General features: G+C 60.8%; 2 protein-coding genes across 3 annotated transcripts in view; one reads left to right on the forward strand and one right to left on the reverse strand.

The window, feature by feature from the left end:
• Nucleotides 1-14,506, forward strand: part of QRICH2 (glutamine rich 2) — a 33,406-nt gene extending 18,900 nt beyond the window's left edge. Inside the window, exons 8-25 of the mRNA XM_044250203.1 lie at nt 15-579; nt 1,390-1,504; nt 1,625-2,394; nt 3,017-3,102; nt 3,871-3,968; nt 4,676-4,790; nt 6,906-7,160; nt 8,036-8,158; nt 8,246-8,320; nt 8,502-8,666; nt 8,765-8,886; nt 9,516-9,581; nt 9,865-9,966; nt 10,649-10,852; nt 11,138-11,285; nt 11,625-11,718; nt 12,422-12,556; nt 14,337-14,506. Coding sequence (XP_044106138.1) covers nt 15-579; nt 1,390-1,504; nt 1,625-2,394; nt 3,017-3,102; nt 3,871-3,968; nt 4,676-4,790; nt 6,906-7,160; nt 8,036-8,158; nt 8,246-8,320; nt 8,502-8,666; nt 8,765-8,886; nt 9,516-9,581; nt 9,865-9,966; nt 10,649-10,852; nt 11,138-11,285; nt 11,625-11,718; nt 12,422-12,556; nt 14,337-14,506 — 3,408 coding nt within the window. The remainder of the gene's footprint in view (nt 1-14; nt 580-1,389; nt 1,505-1,624; nt 2,395-3,016; nt 3,103-3,870; nt 3,969-4,675; nt 4,791-6,905; nt 7,161-8,035; nt 8,159-8,245; nt 8,321-8,501; nt 8,667-8,764; nt 8,887-9,515; nt 9,582-9,864; nt 9,967-10,648; nt 10,853-11,137; nt 11,286-11,624; nt 11,719-12,421; nt 12,557-14,336) is intronic.
• A 2,736-nt stretch (nt 14,507-17,242) lies between these two features.
• UBALD2 (UBA like domain containing 2) lies at nt 17,243-22,813 on the reverse strand. Of its 2 annotated transcripts, none has more exons than XM_044247376.1 (3): nt 22,654-22,813; nt 22,217-22,279; nt 17,243-18,408 (listed from the first exon to the last, which is right to left on the reverse strand). In XM_044247376.1, exons 1-3 carry the CDS (start codon nt 22,771-22,773, stop codon nt 18,091-18,093), a joined length of 501 nt encoding a protein of 166 aa, XP_044103311.1. In that variant the 5' UTR covers nt 22,774-22,813; the 3' UTR covers nt 17,243-18,090. The 2 variants fall into 2 exon arrangements, with proteins under 2 accessions (XP_044103311.1, XP_044103310.1); XM_044247375.1 differs by having other exon boundaries at nt 17,243-18,411.
• Nucleotides 22,814-23,503: the final 690 nt, after the last annotated feature.

Here is a 23,503-nt window from a genome sequence, read left to right on the forward strand (position 1 = left end):
CTGGCATGGACCAGCGTGGTTTGGTGCAACCTGGAACAGGTCAGCCTGGTTTGACACAACCTGGCATGGACCAGCGTGGTTTGGTGCAACCTGGTACAGGTCAGCCTGGCTTGGCACAGCCTGGCATGGACCAGCGTGGTTTGGTGCAACCTGGAACAGGTCAGCCTGGTTTGACACAACCTGGCATGGACCAGCGTGGTTTGGTGCAACCTGGAACAGGTCAGCCTGGCTTGGTACAGCCTGGCATGGACCAGCGTGGTTTGGTGCAACCTGGAACAGGTCAGCCTGGTTTGACACAACCTGGCATGGACCAGCGTGGTTTGGTGCAACCTGGAACAGGTCAGCCTGGTTTGACACAACCTGGCATGGAACAGCGTGGTTTGGTGCAACCTGGAACAGGTCAGCCTGGCTTGGCACAGCCTGGCATGGACCAGCGTGGTTTGGTGCAACCTGGCGCAGGTCAGCCTGGCTCGGCGCAGCCTGGCATGGATCAGCGTGGTTTGGTGCAACCTGGCGCAGGTCAGCCTGGCTCGGCACAGCCTGGCATGGATCAGCGTGGTTTGGTGCAACCTGGCGCAGGTCAGCCTGGCTCGGCGCAGCCTGGCATGGATCAGCGTGGTTTGGTGCAACCTGGCGCAGGTCAGCCTCGCTCGGCACAGCCTGGCATGGGCCAGCGTGGTTTGTTGCAACCTGGTACAGGTCAGCCTGGCTCGGCGCAGCCTGGCATGGATCAGCGTGGTTTGGTGCAACCTGGCGCAGGTCAGCCTGGTTTGGCGCAGCCTGGCATGGACCAGCGTGGTTTGTTGCAACCTGGTACAGGTCAGCCTGGCTTGGCACAGCCTGGCATGGATCAGCATGGTTTGGTGCAACCTGGCGCAGGTCAGCCTGGCTTGGCACAGTCTGGCATGGACCATCGTGGTTTGGTGCAACCTGGCGCAGGTCAGCCTGGCTTGACACAGCCTGGCATGGACCAGCGTGGTTTGGTGCAACCTGGTGCAGGTCAACCTGGCTTGGTGCAGCCTATACTGGATCAACGGGATTTGGTCCAACCTGGTGCAGGTCAGCATGGTTTGGCCCAACCTAGAGTGGATCAGCGGGGGTTGGTACAACCTGGTGCATCTCAGCCTGGTATGGTCCTACCTAGAATGGATCAGGGTGGGTTGGTACAACCTGGTACAGGTCAGCCTGGCTTGGTGCAGCCTGTACTGGATCAGCGTGGGTTGGTGCAACCTGGTGCAGGTCAACCTGGTTTGGTTCGGCCTGGCATAGTTCAGCCTGCTTTGGTCCAGCCTGGTGCAGGTCAGGGTGGTTTGGTCCAACCTGGTACGGATCAGCTTGGTTTAGGGCATCGTGGAGTGGATCAGCGTGGCTTGGTACAGGCTGGCACAGATCCACGTGGCTTTTCTCAACCTGGTGCATATCCTCCTGGATTGATTCAACCTGGCGCATATCCACCTGATTTGGTACAGCCTGGTGCCTATCCACGTGGTTTGGTCCAACCTGGTGCCTATCTACAAGGTTTGGGTCAATCTAGTGCCTATCCTCGTGCTTTGATCCAGCCTGGTACATATCCACACGGTTTCATGCAGCCTAGTACTGATCAGCGTGGTTTGGTTCAACCTGAAATTGATCAGTATGGCTTGAGGCAACCTGGTACCGGACAACCAGGTGTGATACCAGCAGGCACAGGGCTTCGTGGCTTTCCAGCATTTGCCCCAGATTTTCCAAGATATTTAGCACATCCATATCACCCTGGTGAAATACCTCCTGGCAGATATCAACATGGTCAAGTGTCAGCACTCCTAGCCAATCAAGGTTTGGCATCACCAGGTATTGGCCAAAAGGGTTTATCAGAAACTTACCAGCAAGGCTTGTTACATCGTGGCACAGACCAGCATGGCCTGACACCATTAAGCCCCCATGTGGGATCTGTACAGCGAGCTCAACAGCATTTGGTTTCGCCTGGCCCAGATCAGCGTGGCCAGGGACAAGCAGGCACAGAACAGCAAGACCAAGTATCCTCTATCCCAGAATCCTGGGACCCATCCTATCCTGGCCCTCCCCGCCCAGGCGTCCTGGGGGTAGATCCACGAGTCCAGATGGCTTTGGATCCAAAACAAATAGATGCCTCAGGCCAGCCTGCCTTTCCCAGGAGCGCAGACTCTCTTAGCTATCTCCACGGAGTTTCCTCCGAAAAGAGCGATTCCCAGAGCGAGAGACGAGACTCGCTGGATAAATTAGCTCCGACCTTCCCCATGGCAGTGGAAACATTTCGTCTGATGGGAGAGCTCCTTGGCCTCTATGTAGAGCTCAAGGAGAACATGAAGGAGCTGGACGAGGAGCAGGCTGGCCAGACCGACCTGGAGAAGATCCAGTACCTGCTCGGCCTCATGGGTGGGTTCCAGGGGCGCAGAGGAGGGGCCGCTGTCTGTGTATCTGGCATCCCCTGGCCTCCTCTGGCTGCTGGTCTGCTTCCTGAGTCGCTGCAAATAGCATGTCCCTTCTTAGCCTTTCTGGGCTCTACTATAGCCTTTGGGGTCCAAAAGTTGGAATTAAACGACTCAGAGCGAAGCTGCCTCGGGAGGAGAGAGGCGGTTCGGATGCCCCGGCCGACTACCTGGACAGCCGCGGAGGCCGGTGGGAGGATGGGAGGGAGGATGCCGAAGAAGTCAACTTCATCTTGGTCCATGCAGAGCAGTGGGCCCAGAGAATAAGATTTGAGAGTTGGGTGGGAAGTGTGGGTTAGTAGTCCCAAAGTCCTTCAGGATAGTAAGCATTAGGTGGATTTTTTAGAGGGTAAGGACACCCCTCTTTCCTTTCGTCCCATCCCCCCTCCCCAGTCACCGGGAAAAGCAGAAGTGGGGTGTCCTGCTGTTTGCTGGCGGGGGTGGGGGGGCTTCGCCATGGGGGCTGGGAACAGGGATTGTGGGGGCTTCACCATGGGGGCTGGGAACAGGGATTGGGATCCTGCTGGAGATCTAACCCTTTTGACTAATAAGGCCTCCATTATTCACAGTCAAAAAGGCTATACCCCCAGACCTGCAGGAACAGCTGAACACCTTAAAGTCCTTAACCAAAGAAGTTCGGCAGGAAAAAGCAAAGGTAAGTAAGGGAGGGCCTGCCCGCTCTGCCTTTGAGGGCCTGCAATCCCACTTTCCACTTGTATTTTGATGGATGGCACTGTCCTTGGGCTGACATTATTATCTTGTTGGATTTTTACAAGCCTCTCAGGTAGGAAATGTCCCTCAGGTGACATCATGTTCCGTTCCTGGGTCTCACACCGCATGCTCGAAGCTGTTGAGACCCGGCGGAGCCAGCAAGGAGGGCAGTGCTCTTTTCATTATGTGGGGGCCGTTTCCAACAAAGCCCATTGGGAGAACAGCAGCCTTGGAGCCAAGTTTGGGGGACTCTCGGGACCAGTGGCCATGGCAATGGGCTACCGGATCTTCAGTGGTTTTATTTAATTTAATTTATTTATTTATTTGAAGGAGGGATCACAAGTAGGCAGAGGGGCAGACAGAGAGGGGGAGGCAGGCTCCCCGCTGAGCAGAGAGCCCGATGCAGGGCTCGATCCCAGGACCTGAGATCATGACCTGAGATGAAGGCAGCGGCTTAACCCACTGAGCCACCCAGGCACCCCTCTTCAGTGGTTCTTAATGCCAGCTGTCCACAGCCGTGGGACGGATGGATAGAAGGGTGGGCAGATGGATGGATGGATGTGCAGAAGGGACAGACTGACCAACGGTTCTTGTTAGAGGCTTGGATCAGGACGAGGACTCGGGAAAGGGGTTTGCTCGGGCTGCGGACGCATATGCAGAAGGCCAAGAACTTGGGCCTAAGCCTGACCTTCCTCTTCCGCTGGGTTTGTAGATGGAGAGGATGCAGAAGATCCTGGAGGGCAACGGGGAACACGGAACAGGAAAAGACATGAAGAATGGCTCGCTGAGCTTGCAGCTGGGAATCCTCAGGTAAAACACTCCTGCTGAGTGCAACCTGTGTCTGGGCATCGCCTCGCCCCAGCCAAGGAGGTGTTGGCAGCCTTTGGCTCACTCACAGTCTGAACTGGCCCCTGTCTTTGACCCTGGCTGTGTCTGCCCTTCAGGGTGTCCATATGTAGTTCAAGTGGCTGGTAGAAGTTTTCGAGGTTCTTAAAACCATCCAGCAGGGGCACCTGGGTGGCTCAGTGGGTTAATTCCTCTGCCTTCGGCTCAGGTCATGATCTCAGGGTCCTGGGATGGAGCCCCACATCAGGCTCTCTGCTCAGCAGGGATCCTGCTTCCCTTCCTCTCTCTCTGCCTGCCTCTCTGCCTGCTTGTGATCTCTGTCTGTCAAATAAATAAATAAAATCTTTTAAAACAATTTAAAACAAAACAACAACAAAAAAACCAGTCCAGCAGCAGCAATCTGTCCCCAGACAGAAGCTGGAGGAGAGCACGTGTCAGAGCCCCCTCAGGGCCCTATCACGGGGGGCCCGGTCCCACCCCCTAGAAACCTCTCAGGCCGGCGCGTGGGCACCCACTTCCCGGGCAAGCAGCGCCCGGGACTCCCTAGATAGAGCCTGCCGTGGGCTGGGCCCACGAGCCGTGGTGCGCATCCTCTGTCCCTCGTGGGACACGTGGGCCCAGCCCCTGGGATGGTTGGTGGCGCCAGACGGTCTCTTCTGCACGTCTCTCAGAGTGACCGTGGCTGACATCGAGAAGGAACTGGCCGAGCTGAGGGAAAGCCAAGAGCAGGGCAAGGTCAGCATGGAGCACTCGGTCTCCGAAGCTTCCCTCTACCTGCAGGACCAGGTGAGACCAGGCTCTTCTCGGTGGGCCATGGAGGGCGGGGCTACGGTCACACCATCTGCAAACGTTTCGCCCATTCTGTGGGCTCTTTCCATCCTCTTGTTAGTGTCTGCCTTTACGATTTTATGTATTTGTTTGAGAAAGAGAGAGAGAGCACAAGCGGGGGGGAGGGAGCAGAGGGAGGGACAAGCAGACTCTGTGCAGGTGTGAAGCCGACTCGGGGCTCGATCCCATGACCCTGAGATCTGACCTGAGGTGAAAGCAAGAATCAGACACTTAACGAACTGAGCCACCCAGGCGCTCCGATAGCATCTGCCTTGAAATCTTGAGTGACGCTATCGCCGCTCGTCCCAGCTCGTCCCACTGAAGAGCGTCCAGACCAGGACCGGCCCTGTGAGTACTTGCAGGAGGACCGAGCGTCCAGACCAGGACCGGCCCTGTGAGTACTTGCAGGAGGACCGAGCGTCCAGACCAGGACCGGCCCTGTGAGTACTTGCAGGAGGACCGAGCGTCCAGACCAGGACCGGCCCTGTGAGTACTTGCAGGAGGACCGAGTGTCCAGACCAGGACCGGCCCTGTGAGTACTTGCAGGAGGACCGAGCGTCCAGACCAGGACCGGCCCTGTGAGTACTTGCAGGAGGACCGCATGGGGAAAGCCACGGGGCCACGGGGACTGATGTCAGGAGGGCCTCGGGGATAGAGGCCCGGTTCTGGGCCACTCCCACACCCCACCAGCATGTACCATGTCTTGACCCCAAAGCCACTTGTCCAGTGTGAGGCTCTAGGAGTAGAAGATTGTGTCCACAGCTCACGTCTAAGCTTAGCAACCTCCAGGGCTCTCCCGGGAGCCACACTCCCCACTGGGCAGGCCCGGCTCCCACCACAGCCTCTTCAGGGCACCGGCCTCCAGTCTCCCCATTTGCCGCCGTCTCCGCTTCCTACCTCTGAATACACAGCTGCGCTCCCATGCTGCTCCTTGTCCCAGAATGCCCTTGTCACCCCCACTTACCCAGCGGGCTCCTACTTACCCCTCACAACTCCACTGAAAAGCCCATAGTTTGGGGAGGCACCTTCCTCTCTTCTAGAGAATCAGTCCGTCCTTTTACCCCACGGGCCCTCTGCCACGCTTACGGACACTTCAGAAGAGTGCGTGTTCTTCTGGGAGCAGCCAGGAGTCTCACCCAGCTCAGGCACAGGGGAGCTTGGTTGAAAGTACATCGTTGTGGGGGGAGGCTGGAAAAGGCAGAACTTCCAGGCCAAGGGGCCAGTCTGGCCGGGGCTGCCCGGGCTCCGTCCTTCACATCCGTTTCTGTACGCACCTGTGCTTCTGTGTCCCTGTCCTTACCGTTTCTCTCCAACACCTCCACGTCTCCCTCCCACCGTGCTCCCAGCCAGCTTTTGCACATGGCCCACAAGGGCTGCCGTGGCCCCGCGATGTTACACTCTTCCAATAGAGGGGGTTCAGTTGGCCCAGCCCCTCTCTGAGCCAGGCAAGAGGTCCCACGGCTGTGGGACTGGCTGACCCAGAACCGGGTGCTGACCCGGGACCCGTCATGTGCGGTGATGCACAGGGACTGGGAAACAGAAGAGGGCAGGAGAGCCAGTGGAAGGCATCTGCTCCCGCCCAGACCAGGAGAGACCCCTGCAGCAGAAGGAGCACCCGTCCTACTGATTTCTTGTTACTGAATCCCGGCTGGGGACAGAGCATGTGTGAGCAGCAGAGGGCCCAGAGCTGTGTCTGGGTGTCGTCAAGCTCCTGTAAGTGTTGGTGGACTAACAGACGTCACCACTCGAGGGTTTAGCTAGAGAGACGTGTCCTCACACTGGATCAACGAGCTGACTAGAGAAAGGTCCGGAGACCTCCATCCTGTAAGGGTTTTATTCAGCCTCAGGGCCGTCCTTGCCGAGAACTCTGTTCACTACTTAACAGACGGACCCTGGGCGCCTCCTACATGCACCACGCTCTGAGGGGCCCTGGCAGGGGCAGCGACTGCCTGAATCCCGCGGGGGCTGGCGATGTAGACAGATCGCGGCCGTGTGGACAGATCACGGCCGTGTGGACAGATCGTGGCCATGCCTCGCTCACTGCTCTGCACCTGCCTTCTTGCCCACACCCAGCTTGACAAGCTCAGGGCGATCATCGAGAACATGCTGGCCTCATCTTCCACGCTGCTGTCCCTGAGCATGGCTCCTCACAAGACGCTGTCCACTTTGGAACCTGGCCAGATTGACCCGGAGGCCACCTGCCCCGCCTGCAGCCTGGACCTGAGCCACCAGGTCAGCACGCTGGTGCAGCGCTACGAGCAGCTTCAGGACATGGTCAACAATCTGGCCGCCTCCCGGCCCTCCAAGAAGGCCAAGCTCCAGAGCCAGGTGACTCCCGCCGGCCCCCCCTCCTGGCATGGCCTCCTGTGCCCCACAGCGGGGAGCCACAGCCCAGAGACCCACAGACCGAGGAGCGGCTCACGGCGCTTAACTGGCCTCACGGCCAGCTTGCCAAGGTGGCGCCCTTTACTGACCCCACACAAGTCCCTGGTCCTTTCACTGGGTCACAGCGAGGGCAGGAGCAGAACTAGCTCTGGGGACATGAGACCATGGCGAAACCCTGGCTCCGTGGGGATGGGACCGTGCATTCACAGGCCTCGGGGGACACTGGCATAGCAGGTTCCTTGACACAGTATACAGTATTCCAGTCCCCTTCTCAATTCCCCAGCGAAGGGCAGTCTTGCAGGTGGGGGCAGGGAGAGTCTCGAGTCCCTGAGTCCTGCCTCTTAGGCTCTGGAGTTGAGATCCTGCTCAGGGCAGGTGGGAAGACGGTAGCCCACACCCCAGCTCTCAGGAGCCACAGGGCAGCACACCGCTCTGCAGCCTCGATCGCCTCAGTGGGGGCTGAAGCTCACATGCCGGGGGTGGGGGACACACACAGCAGAGAGCCTGCCACGGTCCGGGGGGCATTGTGGAGAGCCAGAAGGGGGCCCAAATTTGGCCTTCCTTCTGGGTGATTTCTTAAAAATGTGATTTATTTGAGAGAGAGAGTGCACGAGCAGGGGGAGAGGGAGACGCAGACTGCCCTGCTGAGCGGGGAGCCGGGCACAGGGCTGGAGCCCGGGACCCTGGAACGACCATGACCTGAGCCAAAGGCAGCCGCTTCACTGCCTGAACCAGCCAGCCAGGAGCCTCAGGGCGATGTTCTAAGGGCTGCCCCCGCTGCGGCCCCAGGGAGCCTGCCTTTGTGCCTCTTGCCACAGGATGAAGAGCTGCTGGGCCACGTCCAGAGTGCCATCCTGCAGGTGCAGGGCGACTGCGAGAAGCTGTACATCACCACCAGCGGCCTCATCGAAGACCGCCGGCAGAAGCAGAAGGACATTGACGTGAGGGGCGCGCGGCTGGGGTGGGGGGGGTGGGGTGCGAGGCCGTTGCCATCCTGGCTCCTCGTTCTCCGCTCCCCCGCCTCCCAGGTGCTGTACCAGGGCATAGAGAAGCTGGAGAAGGAAAAGGCCAACAGAGAGCACCTGGAGATGGAGATTGACGTGGTAAGGGCGGGCCAGGCCCGGAAGAGCCGCCCTGTGTCCCGAGAGGTCTCACGGGGCCTTCTTTGAAAGGCCAGGAGTAGAGCGGAGCCCAGGGGGGAGCTCAGTGTCCAGGCTTGATGCAGGGCCATGGGGCCCTGCCCCGGCTCTCTCCCACCTGGGGCCCCGCCTCTCTTGCGGGCAGAAGGCTGATAAGAGCGCCCTGGCGGCCAAAGTGAGCCGTGTCCAGTTCGATGCCACCACGGAGCAGCTGAACCACATGATGCAGGAGCTGGTGGCGAAGATGAGCGACCACGAGCAGGACTGGCAGAAGATGCTGGACAAGCTCCTGGTGGAGATGGACAGCAAGGTGAGGGCAGACAGTGGCTCCTGTCTGGAGGCGGCAGATCACGCCCTGCCCCGACCCGCCTTTCCCAGCGCTCACTGCTCACCCACGGCCACCCGCAGTTGGACCGCCTGGAGCTGGACCCCGTGAAGAAGTTGCTGGAAGACCGCTGGAAGTCCTTGCGGCAGCAGCTCAAGGAGCGCTCTCCCCTCTACCAGGCAGACGAGGCGGCGGCCATGCGGAGGTGGGGTGTGGACCACAGCGGGGGGCTGGGAGGGGGGTCCCCACCAGCGATCGCAGTGTGCCCTGGGGGAGAGGCTGAACCCAATGGACCATCCCGTAGCTGCAGGGACAGAATCTGAGAGCTTGAAAAGCTCTTCTATCTTAGGCTGGTTCCTCCTGCACTGGAGGAAGGGTGGGAGGGAAGGCTAAGACTCTGGCACAGGTGTGCTCCTTGGGGCCTCCGAGGCGGGGATGGGCCCACAGTCCCCAGAGCCGAGCCTGCTCCAGGGGGTCCCCCTGGTCTGCCCTGGGGCAGGCTTGAATCCCCGGATTTCCACTATTGGCCACCAGAGGGCGCTCGAGGTTCACACAGGGCCTCCGTCAGGGGCCCTTTGAAACCCTGCTGGCTTTGGGTTGGCACAGGTGGGTGCTGGAGAGGTACCCCAAAGCAGGCAAGCCTAGGAGCTAGCGTGTTCCCAGGGAACAGGGACCAGATCTGCCTCTGGTGGCTTGGGACCTGCCACCCTGGTGAGCCAAGCTTCCGGCCCGCTGGGCCTGCAGAGGGCCCAAGGCCGTCTGTGTTCTCCATCTCTCCCGTTCCCCACCCTCCGGGCAGGATACTCACCCCTGCGTGTATCCCACTCCTCACAGGCAGCTCTTGGCACATTTCCACTGCCTCTCTTGTGACCGGCCCTTGGAGACAGCTGTGACTGGACAGTGAGTGCCCACACCTGGCCAACCCCAGCTGGTGGCTGTCACGGGGGCGGGCACAGCTGTGCTGCGTCTCCTCCGTTCCCTACCTGCCTCCAACACTTGTCCTTCCTCGTCTCCTCTCCCCCGGGTCCATTCCCACATGGCCTCACCACTTGCTAGCCCTCCGTCCTTCCCTCTGCCACACCCTGGACGGGAAGGCTCCTCGGGCACGTAGACTGTGGAGTCCTGGCTTTAGGAATGGGATTTCTCATACTTCAACCGTCCTCTTCTCTCTGCCCCTGCCCAGATTTATCCCGGTGACTCCTGTGGGCCCAGCCCTGCCTGGGCACCGTTCCACCCGCCCATACACTATCTTCGAGCTGGAGCAGGTCCGGCAGCAGAGCCGCAAGTACGGGGCAGCAGGCTCCCGGGCGGGGCTTCGCAGGGGAGACGGGGCAGAGGCTGGAGGGCGAGTGGCTCTCTGGAGAGGCTCCTCCTCCTGGTTGGACAGTGGGGGGCAGGGAGTAATTTCTGGGCTAGCCCCCCCACTTCTTCCCAATAAGAGGAGGAATGGAGGCCTATTTAGTAATCACCTGCCTTTGAGTCCCTCCTGTTGGGGGTCCCAGAGGGACACTGCTGAGGCTGCAGGCGGGGGACCTCTACCTCCTCACACCCCCAGATGCTTCAGCAGCCCCAGCATGGGCGGGAGGGAGGGGTCCAATGTCACCCAGCCAGAGGGTGGGCTCAGTAGCTGTTGGGGGAGGAGGTGGGGACATAATGCACACTCCTTGGGCTCTTGCCCACCTCCCTGCCGCATTTCCATCTCCCAAGGATGGGGGTTCAGCGATAAGAATGATTTCAAACTGCACTTTGGAGCCCTCAGGGTTCCAGGTAGGGAGGGCCAAGTGTGCAGGGCTGCTCCCCTTCTCGGCTTCCATCCCGTCTGGGGTCCCTTGGGGTGCTACGGGCAGGGCTCCTGTCCACACAGGGTCCTGCTTAAAAGGGCACAGATAAAGGGCTGGAGTGGGCCTGGGTCTGAGTGTGGGCTCGGACTGGCGTGGCCCCCTTACCCACCGGCCTGTGCCCCACAGCCTCAAGCTGGGCGGTACCGCCTTCCCTCGGGGCGACTTGGCGCACATGGAGCGGAGCGTGGGGCGCCTGCGTACCATGCACTCCAAGATGCTGATGGACATTGAGAAGGTGCAGATCCACTTCGGAGGCTCCGTCCGGGCCAGCAGCCAGATGATCCGGGAGCTGCTGCAGGCACAGTGCCTGAGCTCCCCCTGCTACAAACGGTAGGACCACACAGACGGGGCCCCCTGGCCACGGGGCTCAGCCTCTGCCCACCCACAGCCCTGTGAGTGTCTGCTGCACTGCTGGGGAACGCCCTGCCAAAGACGGGGGACGGCGGGCAGGAGAAAGAGGGTATTAGTGGTCTTCAGGGTAGCCCGGCGGCGAGTTTGCTTTGCCCTGGCTCCTGGAGAGCCCTGACACAGCTGTCCCATCCCCAGCTGGCTGGCCCCCCCATAGCTGGGTCCTAGGGGACACCGGCTCTGGTGACGCTGCCATCTTCACCACAGGGTGCCGGAGACAGCCGACTACGTGTACTCGAGCGTCCCCCGGCGCTGCGGGGGCAGCCACACCCTCACGTACCCCTACCGCCGCAGCCGTCTACAGCACCTGTCCCAGGGCCTGTACCCCACCGAGGAGGTCCAGATCGCCATGAAGGTTGGGGAGCTGCCTGGGAGTGAAGAGAGAGGGCCCTCACAGGACCCCACATTCTCAAGTCATTCTGGAAAATGTCACCAGAAGGGTGGATGACCAGCCCTCTGCCTGGAGGCTGTTTCTGAAAGCCTCTGGTACTCCGGCTTTGCTGGGCCTCCTGCCCAGCGAGCCCTGCCACCCCCACCACGGGCCCTCCCTTCGCCCTGGCGCTGCCAGAGCCTGGGGGAGGGATCTGGGAGTCGGGGGAGGACGTCCCTCGGTGCCACCGCCCTCATGCAGGAAGGAACGCAGGGCCTGCTCTAGGGGCCACGTGGTAATGGATATCCCTCCCCCGTCCCCCAGCATGATGAGGTGGATATCTTGGGCTTGGATGGACATATTTACAAGGGACGGATGGATACAAGGCTGCCGGGCATCTTGACCAAAGACAGTGAGTGTCCCAGGGGCCCAGAGACTCCTCAGGTTCCTTGCTCAGGAGTCCCTCGGGGTCTGCCCAGCTCCTGGAAGGCCATGGGACCACTGGATCCTGGGTGCCTCCTCCTGCTACTGTCCCGATTCCAAACGCTCTCAAAGCCCCAGGTCAGTGTTGGCAGGTCGGGGACAGCCGTCTAGTCTCAGCCAATGAGCCGGGACGTCATGGCCCCGTGACACATTCGCGCAGCCTTCCTCCGCGTGCCGCCTCATCGGCTTGCCTACCTGGGCCTCTGTTCCCAGCACCACCAGGACCCAGTCCTACCCCTCCTTCAAAACTCAACGTGCCCCTCCTCAGCCCCCACCACCTGCTGAATTTCCCCGCCCCCTCCCAAAGCTCCACCTGCTCTTAGAGCTCGTGTGCACCTGTCCAGCCACCTGGCCTCCTGAACTTGAGCCCATTCGGAACTCACCCAGCACCAGGCACAGGGCTCACGGCTGTAGGTCCTCAGAGCATATCTGAGTGGGTGGGTGGACGGATGGATGGACATGGGAACGAATGGAGTGCTTAGAAGGGGCATATCCATTAGCTCCGACTGGGAAGGCCCCCCGCTAAGGCGGTCGCGACCAGTGGCCCTGCAGCCCTCTCCCCATCCCCATGGATCCCCACAGAGGTCCCACTTAGCGTCTCAGAATGGACCCTCCCCTTCACCGTCCCCCCCCACCAGCCTCCATCTCCGGGATGACCAAGCACAAGGCCAAGCATTCCCGGCCCCACGTGCACAGGCAGCAGTCCCTCAGCGACAACGGCCAGCTGCCCTCGAGACCTCAGAGTGCCCAGATGCTGGGTGTCAACAGCCCAGGTAGCTTCCCTCTGGCCTTCTGGGTGGCCTCCACTGCCCCCAGGCCTCTCCTGCTTGCCCACCGGCCCCCTTCCCTGCCCAGGCCTGGTCTCTGCGCTTATTTCCCTGCAGAGAGGAAGTGCCTGGGAGCTGAGGGATGGGATGGGAGGGAGAAGGGAGGAAAATCCATCTTTACTGAGTTGTTTTTCTTTTTTTTAATATTTTATTTATTTGACAGACAGAAATCACAAGTAGGCAGAGAGGCAGGCAGAGGGGGGCTGGAAGCAGGCTCCCTGTTGAGCAAAGAGCCGATTCAGGGCTCCATCCTAGGACCCTGGGATCATGACCTGAGCCGAAGGCAGAAGCTTTAACCCACTGAGCCACCCAGGTGCCCCTACTGAGTTCTTACGTCGCAGTACTGGGGAGTAGATGCTGTTACTGTCCTCATCTCCCAGGAGAGGGAACAGGAGCAGGGTTGTAGCCCTGGGCTCTGGCTCCAGGCCCAAGTCCCCCCCCTCACCACTCACAGGTGCTCACTCTCCTGGAGCTAGTGGTCAGCTAGTGGTCAGCTAGTGCAGCAGCTGGTGGGTGCAGTCCGACCTTATTTGGGGAGCAACTTCTCCTCACCCCCGGGCCTGGACGGTCCCTTGAGTCCCTGTGCTCCCCCAAGGGGCTAACTCCTGCCTAAAAGTCTGGTGGCTAAGGGTCCCCTAGGGTCTAGCCACCCCTGGGGGCCAGAGAGGGACACTGGCCTGAATCACCACCAGGCCGGATCACCTTCAAGTGACTGTGAGCAAGTCTCCCCACCCCCGCATCCAGACCTGTTTCCTCATCTGCCCGTAAAGGGGGGCCCTGGATTGGTGCTGCTCGGGGTCAGGGCACCCAAGAAAGGGGATCTAACGAAAGGGGCTGCCTTCTTCCTGTAAAAAGTTCCATTCGCTTACTTTGCGGATGTCTGCAGGAGGTCAAGGGCTGCCCCCCTTCCCCCAGCCCTGTTAAACGCCCAGTCCTAGTTGCCCTTAACCACCCATTCCAGTCCCAGCACTCAGTGAGTGCCCAGAGGAAGCGGAAACAGAGAGGAGCGATGGCGCTAGTCAGGGCACCTCGCCCTTACTTACTCTCTCCACCCCCTGTGTGAGGGGCTTGACACGTTGGAACCAGTTTTAATCCTCACACCAACACGAAGAGGCAGGGACCACTGTGAGCCTCATTTAAGCTAAGAAAACGAAGGCACAGAGAGGTTAAGGTGCTCGCCCAAGGTCACACAGCTAGGAAGCAGCAGGAGTGGAATTCAGACTTAAGCTGTCAGCCTCCGGAACCTATGCTGGTCACAAGGCAGAGCAGGAGGGGACAGACGATTCAGTGGAGGACAGAGTGCAGAGCTGTGACTGTGTTCTTAGGGGCACCTAGTTCCCCCCTCCCTGGCACTCCACTGTCTACTCTCAGGACACCTAAAATGTTAGGGGAGCAGGAGGGGAGAGGACAGTCTTAGGAGCAATTCCTGCACCTGCTGGTGTGACCGGCGTCTCAACAGCCCCTCGATCACTAGAGGAAACATTACCTAAGAACCAGGCTCTTGGCCACCCAAGGAGGCCTTGATGATTTTTAACTCCCAGAGATTAGCAAGGAACCCTGCTCAGGAGCTCCCGTGCGGGCTTGCACCACCCACTGCAGCCCTGCGGGCCCCCTCTCCAGCACTCTGTCCCCCCGTGCTGCCGGCGCTTCAGGCAAGGTGGGCTGCGGGGGGTGTGGGGCCTGGAAGAGAGCCACCTCAGCCCCCCATGTCTCACATGTCTCACAGCTCCTCCTCGTCCACGGAAAGACAGAGCCCTGTCGTCCGAGGGGCGCCTCGCCCAGCCCAACACGGCCCACCCGCCCAGCCCCAGCGAGTTGGAGATGCACATGGATATGCCCCCTGGGGAGGGGCCCGAGGAGCCCACCCGGGGACCGCGGTCCACCACTGCTCAGTGAGCAAAGGTATTAATAAATGTTTAGGAAGAAGCTTGGGGCAGCGAGGCTTCTGTGGTCTTGGCTCGGGAAGACGGAGTCAAAGAGTGGGGGCCCCTGCAGGCCAGGCCCCGCCAGACCACCCCCGGGTCCGGGTGGCCGGCCTTCAGTTGAACAGGTTGGACTTGTAGTGTGAGAATGAGACCGCGACCCCCCACCCCCGAAAACGGGTGAAGCAATCCTCCAAGGGTGCGGGGCCTCAAAAGAAGCTGTTGAGGCCAGACCCCAGAGCCCGGGGCTGGTAGGCCACAGTAGGAGCCGCTCTTACCCCTGCGGGCTCTCTCTTGACCTCCACGGGACCCCGAGGCTGCTGGCCTACGGGGTGGCCTGGCCCACTGGGGTGTTCCTGGCACATCCCTCGGGGAGCAGGGCCCCAGCCACGTGGGAAGGTTTCTGGTTGCTGTCCTCTACATCTTACCCTTGAGTGGTGGCTGCCAAGGCAAAGCGGGACTGCCTGGCCTAGGCCGGTTCCCTGCTCCCCTTCCTCCTCCCCAGAAAGAGGGAAAAGAAATGTGAGCAGAAGTGTGTCAGGAGGGGCTTAGCCAGGGGACTGCCATGTGCCCAGCAGCCCGGAGGCCTCGCCTTTGTACTGCCCCAGCCTGCTGGGCTCCACCGGGCCCCCAAGCGGCAAGAGGGTTCACCGAGTCCTTTGCGCTAAAGGTCTTGGCAGGTTTGAGGGGACAGAGGAGCGAGGGGCGGCGGCTGAGTTGAGCAGGTATGGGATGAGCCCCCAGACCCCTCTGGGGCCCCAGAGACAAGGGAGACCCGCCCTCCCCTGGAGGCCTCTGAAGTCACAGAAGCAGCTTTTCTGTCTTCAGGTCTGTTCTCATGGGAGGCCCCCAGCCCCACTCCTTGTCACCCCAACATAGGGAAGGGATGTATCACACAAGAGGCTTGCTTTAAGGTGGGAGGGGATGGGGTGACAGATCACACACGAAAGGAAAGTGTGGCAGGAAACTGCCCAGAAGAGGGTTTCTCCCCAGTTCCCTGTGGGCAAAGGAGGGTGTCATGGGGGTGGGGTAGGTGTTCCCTACGGGCAGGGGGTGGGGTTTCCCCTGCTTTCCCCATGGGCCAAGATCCCCTCCATCTTCTCACAATGATCTAATGCCCTGGCTGGGTAAGAAGAGGGGAACAGCTTGAACCCGGGGGGCCCGGCAGAAAGGGCTCACGCCAGGCGCCCTTCTCTCCCCGAGCAGCCCAGCCGGCTCCAGCCCCTCTGCTCCTGCCCGGCTCCCGTTTCTCCCCCAGCCTGAGAGATGTCAGCAGGTTCCTGGCTCAGTGTCCCTGGCCTAGAATCCAAACTCACCAGCTTGGCAGGGAGGAGCAGAAGCAGGACAGCCCAGCCCTCCGTGCCCAGGCCTCCCCCGCGCCCAGACAAGGACGGGGAGTGGAGGACATTCCCCACGCAGCGCAGACCAGCCCCCATCCCGCACCTGGGCCAGGCCGCCCACCCTCCCCAGGCTGTGGTCCCAGCGTGGCCGCCCACGGGCCCTGCAGGGACTTCCCCTCGCAGCCCCGGAAAGCACAGGTGGGCTGGCTTAGGGGTGAGGCCGGGAGGCGGCCCAGGGGTTCTCAACCAGGAAACAAAACTGGAAGGACTAACCCAGCCTCAGAGGAAACCATCCCATGCAGGGGGCAGAGGGCACCGCCGGCAGGTTCTGCTCAGCTCCACAGGGGCCGCTGCGCAGGCGGGCTGGAGGAGGTAGCCTGGCGTGCTCCCTAGGGCTCCTCTCAGAGGTCACTCCCCCTCAGGCTATGAAGCCCCAGCCCCTCCAGCCCTAGTCTACAGCAGGGTCCATCACAGGCCTCTGGCTGCTGAGGAGGGAGAGAACAAGCCCCCTCCCCCCAACACACACGCGCACACACACACACAAGCACACACGTGTTTTAGGGGTCTTAGGGCACAGGGGGGTACAAGGTAGCATCCCTCCTGGGGAACATGGGTGGCTCAATCCTTAAGCATCTGCTTTCAGCTCGGGTCATGATCCCAGGGTCCTGGGATCAAGCCCTACATCAGGCTCCCTGCTGGGTTGGAAGTCTGCTTCTCCCTCCCACTCCCCCCGCTTGTGTTTCCTCTCTTTGGCAGTCTCTCAGCCAAACAAAAAGCTTAAGAAAAAAAAAAAAGGTAGCATCCACCACCTGGTTGAGGATCATTTAAGCAAAGGCCCCATTGGGTCAGGAATTGCCAACTCTGCCTCTGTTCCAGTGGCTGGAGGCTGTAGGGAAGGGGAGAAGGGAAAGGAAGCCAGCTCCTTTGGGAACCACCCAGTCTCTCTGGATCCTGGACAGCCTTGGTCGACCTCTGGGGAATGGCCACTCAACACGCAGTCAGGACCAGGCTATCCCCAGGGACTGAGGATAGGGACAGAAGGGACAGGCCCAGTGGGAGGATGCAGATGCCTTGGGACCTCGGGGAGCAGCTTCCCCACTACAGACAAGACAAAGGTTCCAGGGCCAAGTGCCAGCCTGCGGTGGGCCACACCGCAAGGGCCAAGAAAGGGAGAGGGTCACAGTAGCCAGTCAGACCCAGGCCCTCCTCTGCCTCCCATACTGAGCTGGACCCAGCTGGTCCTATAATCCCCTGGTCCTGACACCCCTGATCAGAATACCCAGACCAGCCACCCCGCACTGAAGCCCCGCCCCCCTCTTCCCAAGGGGACCCCTGTTCCTACCCAGGAAATAAAGGAACAGCAAACCAGGGAAGTTAGAAAAGTCTCTTTTTTAAGTTTTTAAATTAAAATTTCACCCTGGTGAGATGACTGATGTGGGAAGTAAATCCAAAGTCAAGCTCTCCACTCTGCCATCCACTCGGGCGAGACACGCAGTGGGAGAGGCGGGACCCCCGCTAGGCAGAGCCTCAGCCCCTGACCCAATCCAGCTCTTTAGTTCGGCACAAGCCCCGTACATCCGGCTGGCGACAGGCGACACCGGAGACAGACAGAGCTGCAGGGCCACTGGGGAGCCAGCCACAAAGTCCAGGCGGGGAGCACTTGTGATGGCCAGGGGCCTCTGCACCTTTGGCCGCCAGGCGCCTCTGGGAGCCCCTGCTGTGGGACTCCTGGGAGCGGATCCGCGGTGGTCCTCTGGATTCCCGCAGGCGTCCCCTCCGAGAGGCAGCCAGCGAACCCCTCAGGGCTGCAGATCACCCCACCTGGCTTGCAAGCACCTGCCCTGGGACGAGGGGTGGAGGAGGGGGTGCTGGCCCAAGGAGACGCTCCGGGCTTTCCCTGCTGACCCCAACACTGCAGTCAGCCAGCCTCGTTTCACATAACATTAGTTATATTTATATAGTCATATATATTATAGTTATATATTAAAAAGAGGAAAAAAACTTGTCTGAAGAGAAACTCCTGAAGGACCCAAGTGGCTCAGGAAGTTTACTATCCCCCCCCCACCCACAAAAATTCTTTTATAAAATCTTCCAGTGCGCTCTTCAGGAAACCCCACCCACCCCAGCTCCTCCCCCACCCCGGCCCTCCTGTGTCCCCACGACCCTGGACTGCCCCCCCACGCCCCAGCTCCAGCCCAGCGCCTGGCGGCATCCAGTCTCATCTCTGGCCATCCACGGCAGCCACGGCCTTCTGCTGGGAGCCCCCCTGCTGTGCTCCGGGGGGCCACGTGGGCTGCGGGTGGTGCAGGTGGTGGAAGCTGTGGGCCGTGGGCGAGGAGGGCGGGATCCAGGCAGCCTGGTGGCTGGGCGGGGACGAGGCCCAGAAGGGGCTGAAGCTCGCAGGGGGGGAGCAGGCCACGGCCGTCATGGGGCTGTTGCTATTCTGCAAGCCCTCCGAGGCACGAAGCTTGGAGAACATGGCCAGTGCGTCAGGGAAGTTGGGTGGTGTGGCAGGTGTGTTGCTGGGGGTGCACATCTGCTGGGAGAGAACACAGGTGTCGGAAAGGGGGACCGGCACGCAGCCCCCAACTTTGAGCCATCGCTGCGCACCCACAGGGCCTAGGGTGGGGCTCCCCCAGGCCGGCCACGCCTCCATTCCCATTTGCCAGTCTACGGGCAGCTTCAACAGGACAGAAGCCCCCTCTCACCCCGAGCTAACACAAACAAAAAATAAGGACAAACCCTGACAATTTTTTTTTTTTTAACCAAAACCAAAGAGTGTTTCCTGCATGCCGGGTGGGGATGCCCAGAGGAGTGTCCGCAGCAAAGGGTTAAGTCCGACCAGAAGCCAGGGTGTCGGATTCAAGTGAGGACACAAGAGAGCAGCCCAGGACACCGGTGCTTAGCGCCTCGGTCTGGGTAAGAAACCAGCTGGCGCCCTCCGTAATCCGCCCTCAGCCGTTCCGAGGTCCTCGGTCAAAGGAAGGCAGCCAGACCCAAGGGTCTCCCTCCTCTGCCAACGGAGGACCTGCACCTTCTCGGCATCTGGGCTCACTCGGCTCCAGCCAGCGGCCCTGGAGGCTCTGTCTTCAGTATCTCGATGCCTGGGCACAGATGAAGAAACGGAGGCCCGGAGCTCATGTCAACGGACCAAAACACACCGTCCAAGACTACAGGATGCAAAGAGGGGATTCCTGGGCTCGGACTCCCAGGGTGGTGACCCCCCCCCCAAGAACTGCAGTGGGGGGCAGCTCTTCGGTCTCTAGCCAACTCTGACTCATCTGCACTTCACGCCTGGGCTCCCCAAGGACAAAAAGCATGGATTGGGGTTTTCTGTGTCCCCACATCTCCCCCACGATGTGTTGGTGGGGTGCTGGCAGAGTTTGGGCCTCTTCTGTCCCCTCAGCCCTCCTCCTGAGGGGTACTTACAAGCAGCCCAACATCTGTTTTCTGCCAGGACCCTGGAAGGGAAACTCCCCCACTCTCTCCAGTATCCCCCACCCTTTCTGATCAGGGACCCCAGCTGGGAGGAGCAAGACCTGGAGGAGGGCGCTGTACCGTGGTGCACCCTGAGAACATGGGGGGTGGCAGCCCGCCCCCTACCCCCAGCAGCTCGGTGGGGCCAGGGGGTGCCACCCAGAACTCTCTCACCGACCTCGGGGAAGAGGCAGCAGAGAGCAAGGCCTGCGAAGCCTGTTCTGACCTCACAGCAGCTTCTCCCTTTCCCAGGAAGCCACAGGAGTCCTTCTTTGAATTTCTCCTAATTTTAGCAACACCAGCCCCTCCCCCCGGCACGGGGCTGGGGGAGCAAGATTCTAGGGCTCTTCACCTCGCAGAGGGAGCTTTTCACAGCTCTGCAGTGAAATCCCAGCCAGAAACGGGGAGGGAGGCGAATCTGTCCTGTGAACTGGGCCAGCGCCCTCTCAGCAGCTGGGGAGCTGCAACCATTGTCTTCCTCCTCAGGGGCGGCCACCGGAGTCCCAGCAGGCCTGGCCCCACCCAGACCACTTCCCTCCTCCCTCCACCACTCCCCGCCCCCCAGCCCGGGGCTGACTTCTCGGCAGCAGGAAACAATGAATGGGGGGTGGGGGCAGAGGCCAATTGCATCACAGCATCGTGACTTCCCCAGTTGGCCACGCCAGTGAAGCCCGTCTCAACCACCACCCGACAGCAGAGAATGGCCTGCCTCTCCTGGACCAGGAGCATCCCGTGCCCACCGAGCCCTAGGAGCTCGGGCAAGTTCCTTAACCTCTCCGAGGGGCGCTCTACGTTGGTGAAAAGCTGGGGTTTGGGCCAGATGCTTGCAAAACCCCTCCAGCTGTAGTTCTAACAACTACAGAGGGGAGTTTGCCAGCCCTAAAGCACACCATGTCCACTGCACCCTGCTTCCCAGCCAGGGCCTCACTCCCCTTCTCAGCGCCCCCCCAATTCAACCCGGACGCCCCTCCCACCCCACCTGGGAAGATGCCTCCAACTGTGTGACTGGACAGTAATCTACCGGACAGTCATTCATTAGCTGCTCATGCCCTGGGGTCACTTCTGGTGTTGCTATCTTGCCACTACTGTTCTCTTGTTCTTTTTTAACTTTTTTCCTTTGATTTATTCTCTCAAAAAATTACAGACTCCTTGAGGGCAGGAATGGCATTCTCTGCTGTGCCGATAAAGTACGCAATGGGTAGTGTATTGATGGATACACCAATTATAATATTACAAAACCTGCCTTGAGGAAAGCTTTAAAAGATTATAAGCCCTGGGCGCCTGGCTGGCCCAGTTGGAAAAGCATGCAACTCGATGTTGGGGGTCCTGAGTTCCAGCCCCACGTGGGGTACAGAGATTACTTACATAAATTAAAAAAAAAAAAAAAAAGGAAAAGATTATAACCCCTTGGGATTTGCATAGAAGGTATAACGAGGTCTAAAGGGGCCTCTAGTCCCTGCTCTCCTGGGTCAGCCTCCCTTTTCACAGCATCACAGAATGGCTGTGCTGAAGGCCCTGGGCTTTCTCGAATGGCTACAAGCTGGTGCAGGGGACCTCAACGCTCTTTAGAGAGCTGGGAGCCGGGGTGCTCCTAGGCTCTGCTGCACAGTGGGAGCCAGAGCTCTCCCCATGTTCAAGTGCAGGGGAGGGTCTCCTAGAGATGACCCCTCTCGGTTTAGGAGGAACCTGACCTTAGACACCACATCCCTGCAGCTCCCACAGCTGTCCCACTGTACTCCAATATGTTTTTCTCTTCTGATTTATATACAGCATCAGCCATTTCAAGTGAAGAGCTGTTTTAAAAGGTCAAGATAGACCCTTCTACTAGTCCTTTGCAACTAGATGAAAACAGGGCACCAAGGACAAGACACAGCACGGGAACCTCGTGCAGCTTCTCCAGGAAAGGCAGCAGCACTGAGAAAAGAGCCATGGGTAAGGACACCAAGTGTTAAAAATGCCAAAAATGCAATCGGAAAGCCACAACAGATCTCCTGGGGAATCATGTTTTACAATCCCCTAGGTGGAGCCCAGTCCCTCCTCCCCCAGCAGAGCTAATAGGTAACTAGCGGGGGTGGGGAAGGGAGGGGAAGGCATTCAAGCCTCTGAAGTGAAAGCCAGGTCCTGGTGCCCCTGGAAAGCAGGACACCCCACTGGCCAGGAGGGCAAAGGCTCAGGCCGAGGGGGCCAGCCTGGAAAAGAGAAGAAAGCACACCCAGACCCAAACCGCTCTGTTTCCTGTACTTTGTGTCTTCACACACTGAGATTAAATGCAAATTCTTGTCCTTATCTCGTCAAAATCCGACCCTCCTCCACACTCGGGGCCTGTCCCTTTTCCAACAACAGGAAAGAGGGAGCAGGGCTCTCAGGGTAGAGCTTAGCTCCCGGAACCAGGGTGGATTTGTCCCCTTCCTGTTCCCCGCAGAGCTGGGTTGTTTGATGGGGGCTCCCCGTCAACAGACCCCCCCCCAGCCCCCAGCGCCCCCGGGGCGCTACACTCAGGGCGCCCAGGCCCCCCCGACGGTGGTTTTCATCCGAGCCCCCTCCCCACCCGCGGCCCCCAGCCACTGCCCGGCAGCCCCGCCCGCTGGTCCCGGAGAGCGCGCCCGGCACAGGCCAGCGCTCGAGGGTCCGGCAGCCCCCGGGCCGGGCCGCGAAGTTGGGCGAGCCAGCCGGCCCCGGGAGCCGCTCTTTCCTGGAAGACATTTTGGCTCTTTGTTTACATCGCGGCGCGGCGCTCCCCGGCAACATGGCTGTCACCGCCGGCGGCTGACAGCGGCCCCCGGCCCGCGCCCTCGCCCCCGGCGCGCTGCGGGCCGCGGAGGACGCCCCCGCTCCCCGCCCGCCCGCCGGCGCCCGGACCCACTTACCATCTGGTGGTGGTGGTGGCTGTTGGGAATGTTGGTTTCTTGGAAGAACGTGCTCAGGGCGGTCTGCGGACAAGCACAGCGGCAGGGCGGCGGTTAACGGGGCCGCGGCGGGAAGCCCCCTCCCACCAGCGCCCGGCCGGCCCGGCCCCGCCAGCACGGGCTCCTCCGCCGCGTCCCCTCGGCCGGCCCGGCCCGCGGCGCGTCAGGGGGCGTCCCCGGGCCGCGCGCCGGTGGCGGGAGGGGGGGGTGTCGCCGGCAGGGCCCCCCCCCCACCCCGCGCCACCCCCGGGCCCGCGCCCCACGCCACACCGCGCGGCCGCCGACCGCCCGGCCGGGCGGCGACACACACAGAGCTCCCCGTCCGGGCGGCGCGCGGCCGGCCGCCCCCGCCCGGCTACCCCGGCTGCCCCGACCCCCGGGCCTCGGCCCGCGCGCACCTCGAACTGCCAGTGGGCCGCCTGCAGCAGCTGCTTCGCCTGGTCGGCCGCGCAGCCCGCGGCCAGCACGAACTGGTTGATCATGACCTGGTGCCGCAGCTCTTCCATGTTCACCGACATGGCTTCGGCGGCCGCGGGAGGCCGAACGCCCTCGGCTCGCGCTCGCCGCCGCCCGCCCGCGGCCTCCGGACCCTCGCCGCCCGCCGCCCGCCGCCCGCCCGGCGAGTGTCCCGGTCCGGCTCCCGCGGCCGCCGACACCACAAACAACGGCGCGGGGCGGGGCCGGTGTCCAACGTTCGGAGACCGCGAGCCGCCGCCGCTGATTGGCCCGCGCCGCTCGGCCTGCGCCCGGCACCGGTGCGGACGTTCGATTCGAATCCTGCGGCCTGCGGCCCGCACTGTTTCTCTTTTCGCCCGGCCGCGCCCATTGGCGGAGGTCGGCGCCGTGGGGCTGCCCGGCATTGGTCGGCCGCTGTGTTTTGGCTCGTCCCGGCTCCTGGTTGGCCGCGGCCAGGAGTTTGGGGCGGAGCCGCGCGCGCTGATTGGCTTTCCGGGGGCCCGTTTGAACTCAACTTGAAAACCTGGAGTGTCTGCTGATTGGCCGAGGGCCCTGTGTTTGCTGTTGTAGGCTTGGGGGTGGTGCGGCCAAGTTCATTCATTACTTCATTGAAACTGAACATGCTCAGCTGGAAAAGCAAGACAGAGTGGCTTTGACTCATTTCCTCTGAAAGATGTGGTCATCTCGAGAAGCAGAATGATCAAAATAGAAAACAGACAGAGGCTTTGCAGCTGCTCAAGTCTCAAAACTGTTTATTTTTTTAAAAAACTTTCAAGCAGCTCTACTTCTTTT

The sequence above is a fragment of the Neovison vison genome, chromosome 5, assembly GCF_020171115.1.
Source record: "Neovison vison isolate M4711 chromosome 5, ASM_NN_V1, whole genome shotgun sequence".
In the NCBI taxonomy this organism is placed as follows: Eukaryota; Metazoa; Chordata; class Mammalia; order Carnivora; family Mustelidae; genus Neogale; species Neogale vison.

What these genes read in the sequence shown, in the direction of transcription:
- UBALD2 (XM_044247375.1), bottom strand. Translation starts at nt 22,773, where the DNA reads ATGTCGGTGAACATGGAAGAGCTGCGGCACCAGGTCATGATCAACCAG. An exon ending in CGGCCCACTGGCAGTTCGAG is followed by an intron (nt 22,280 to 22,653) that starts GTGCGCGCGGGC and finishes GCTTGTCCGCAG; the next exon opens with ACCGCCCTGAGCACGTTCTT. An exon ending in GCCACCACCACCACCAGATG is followed by an intron (nt 18,412 to 22,216) that starts GTAAGTGGGTCC and finishes GTTCTCTCCCAG; the next exon opens with CAGATGTGCACCCCCAGCAA.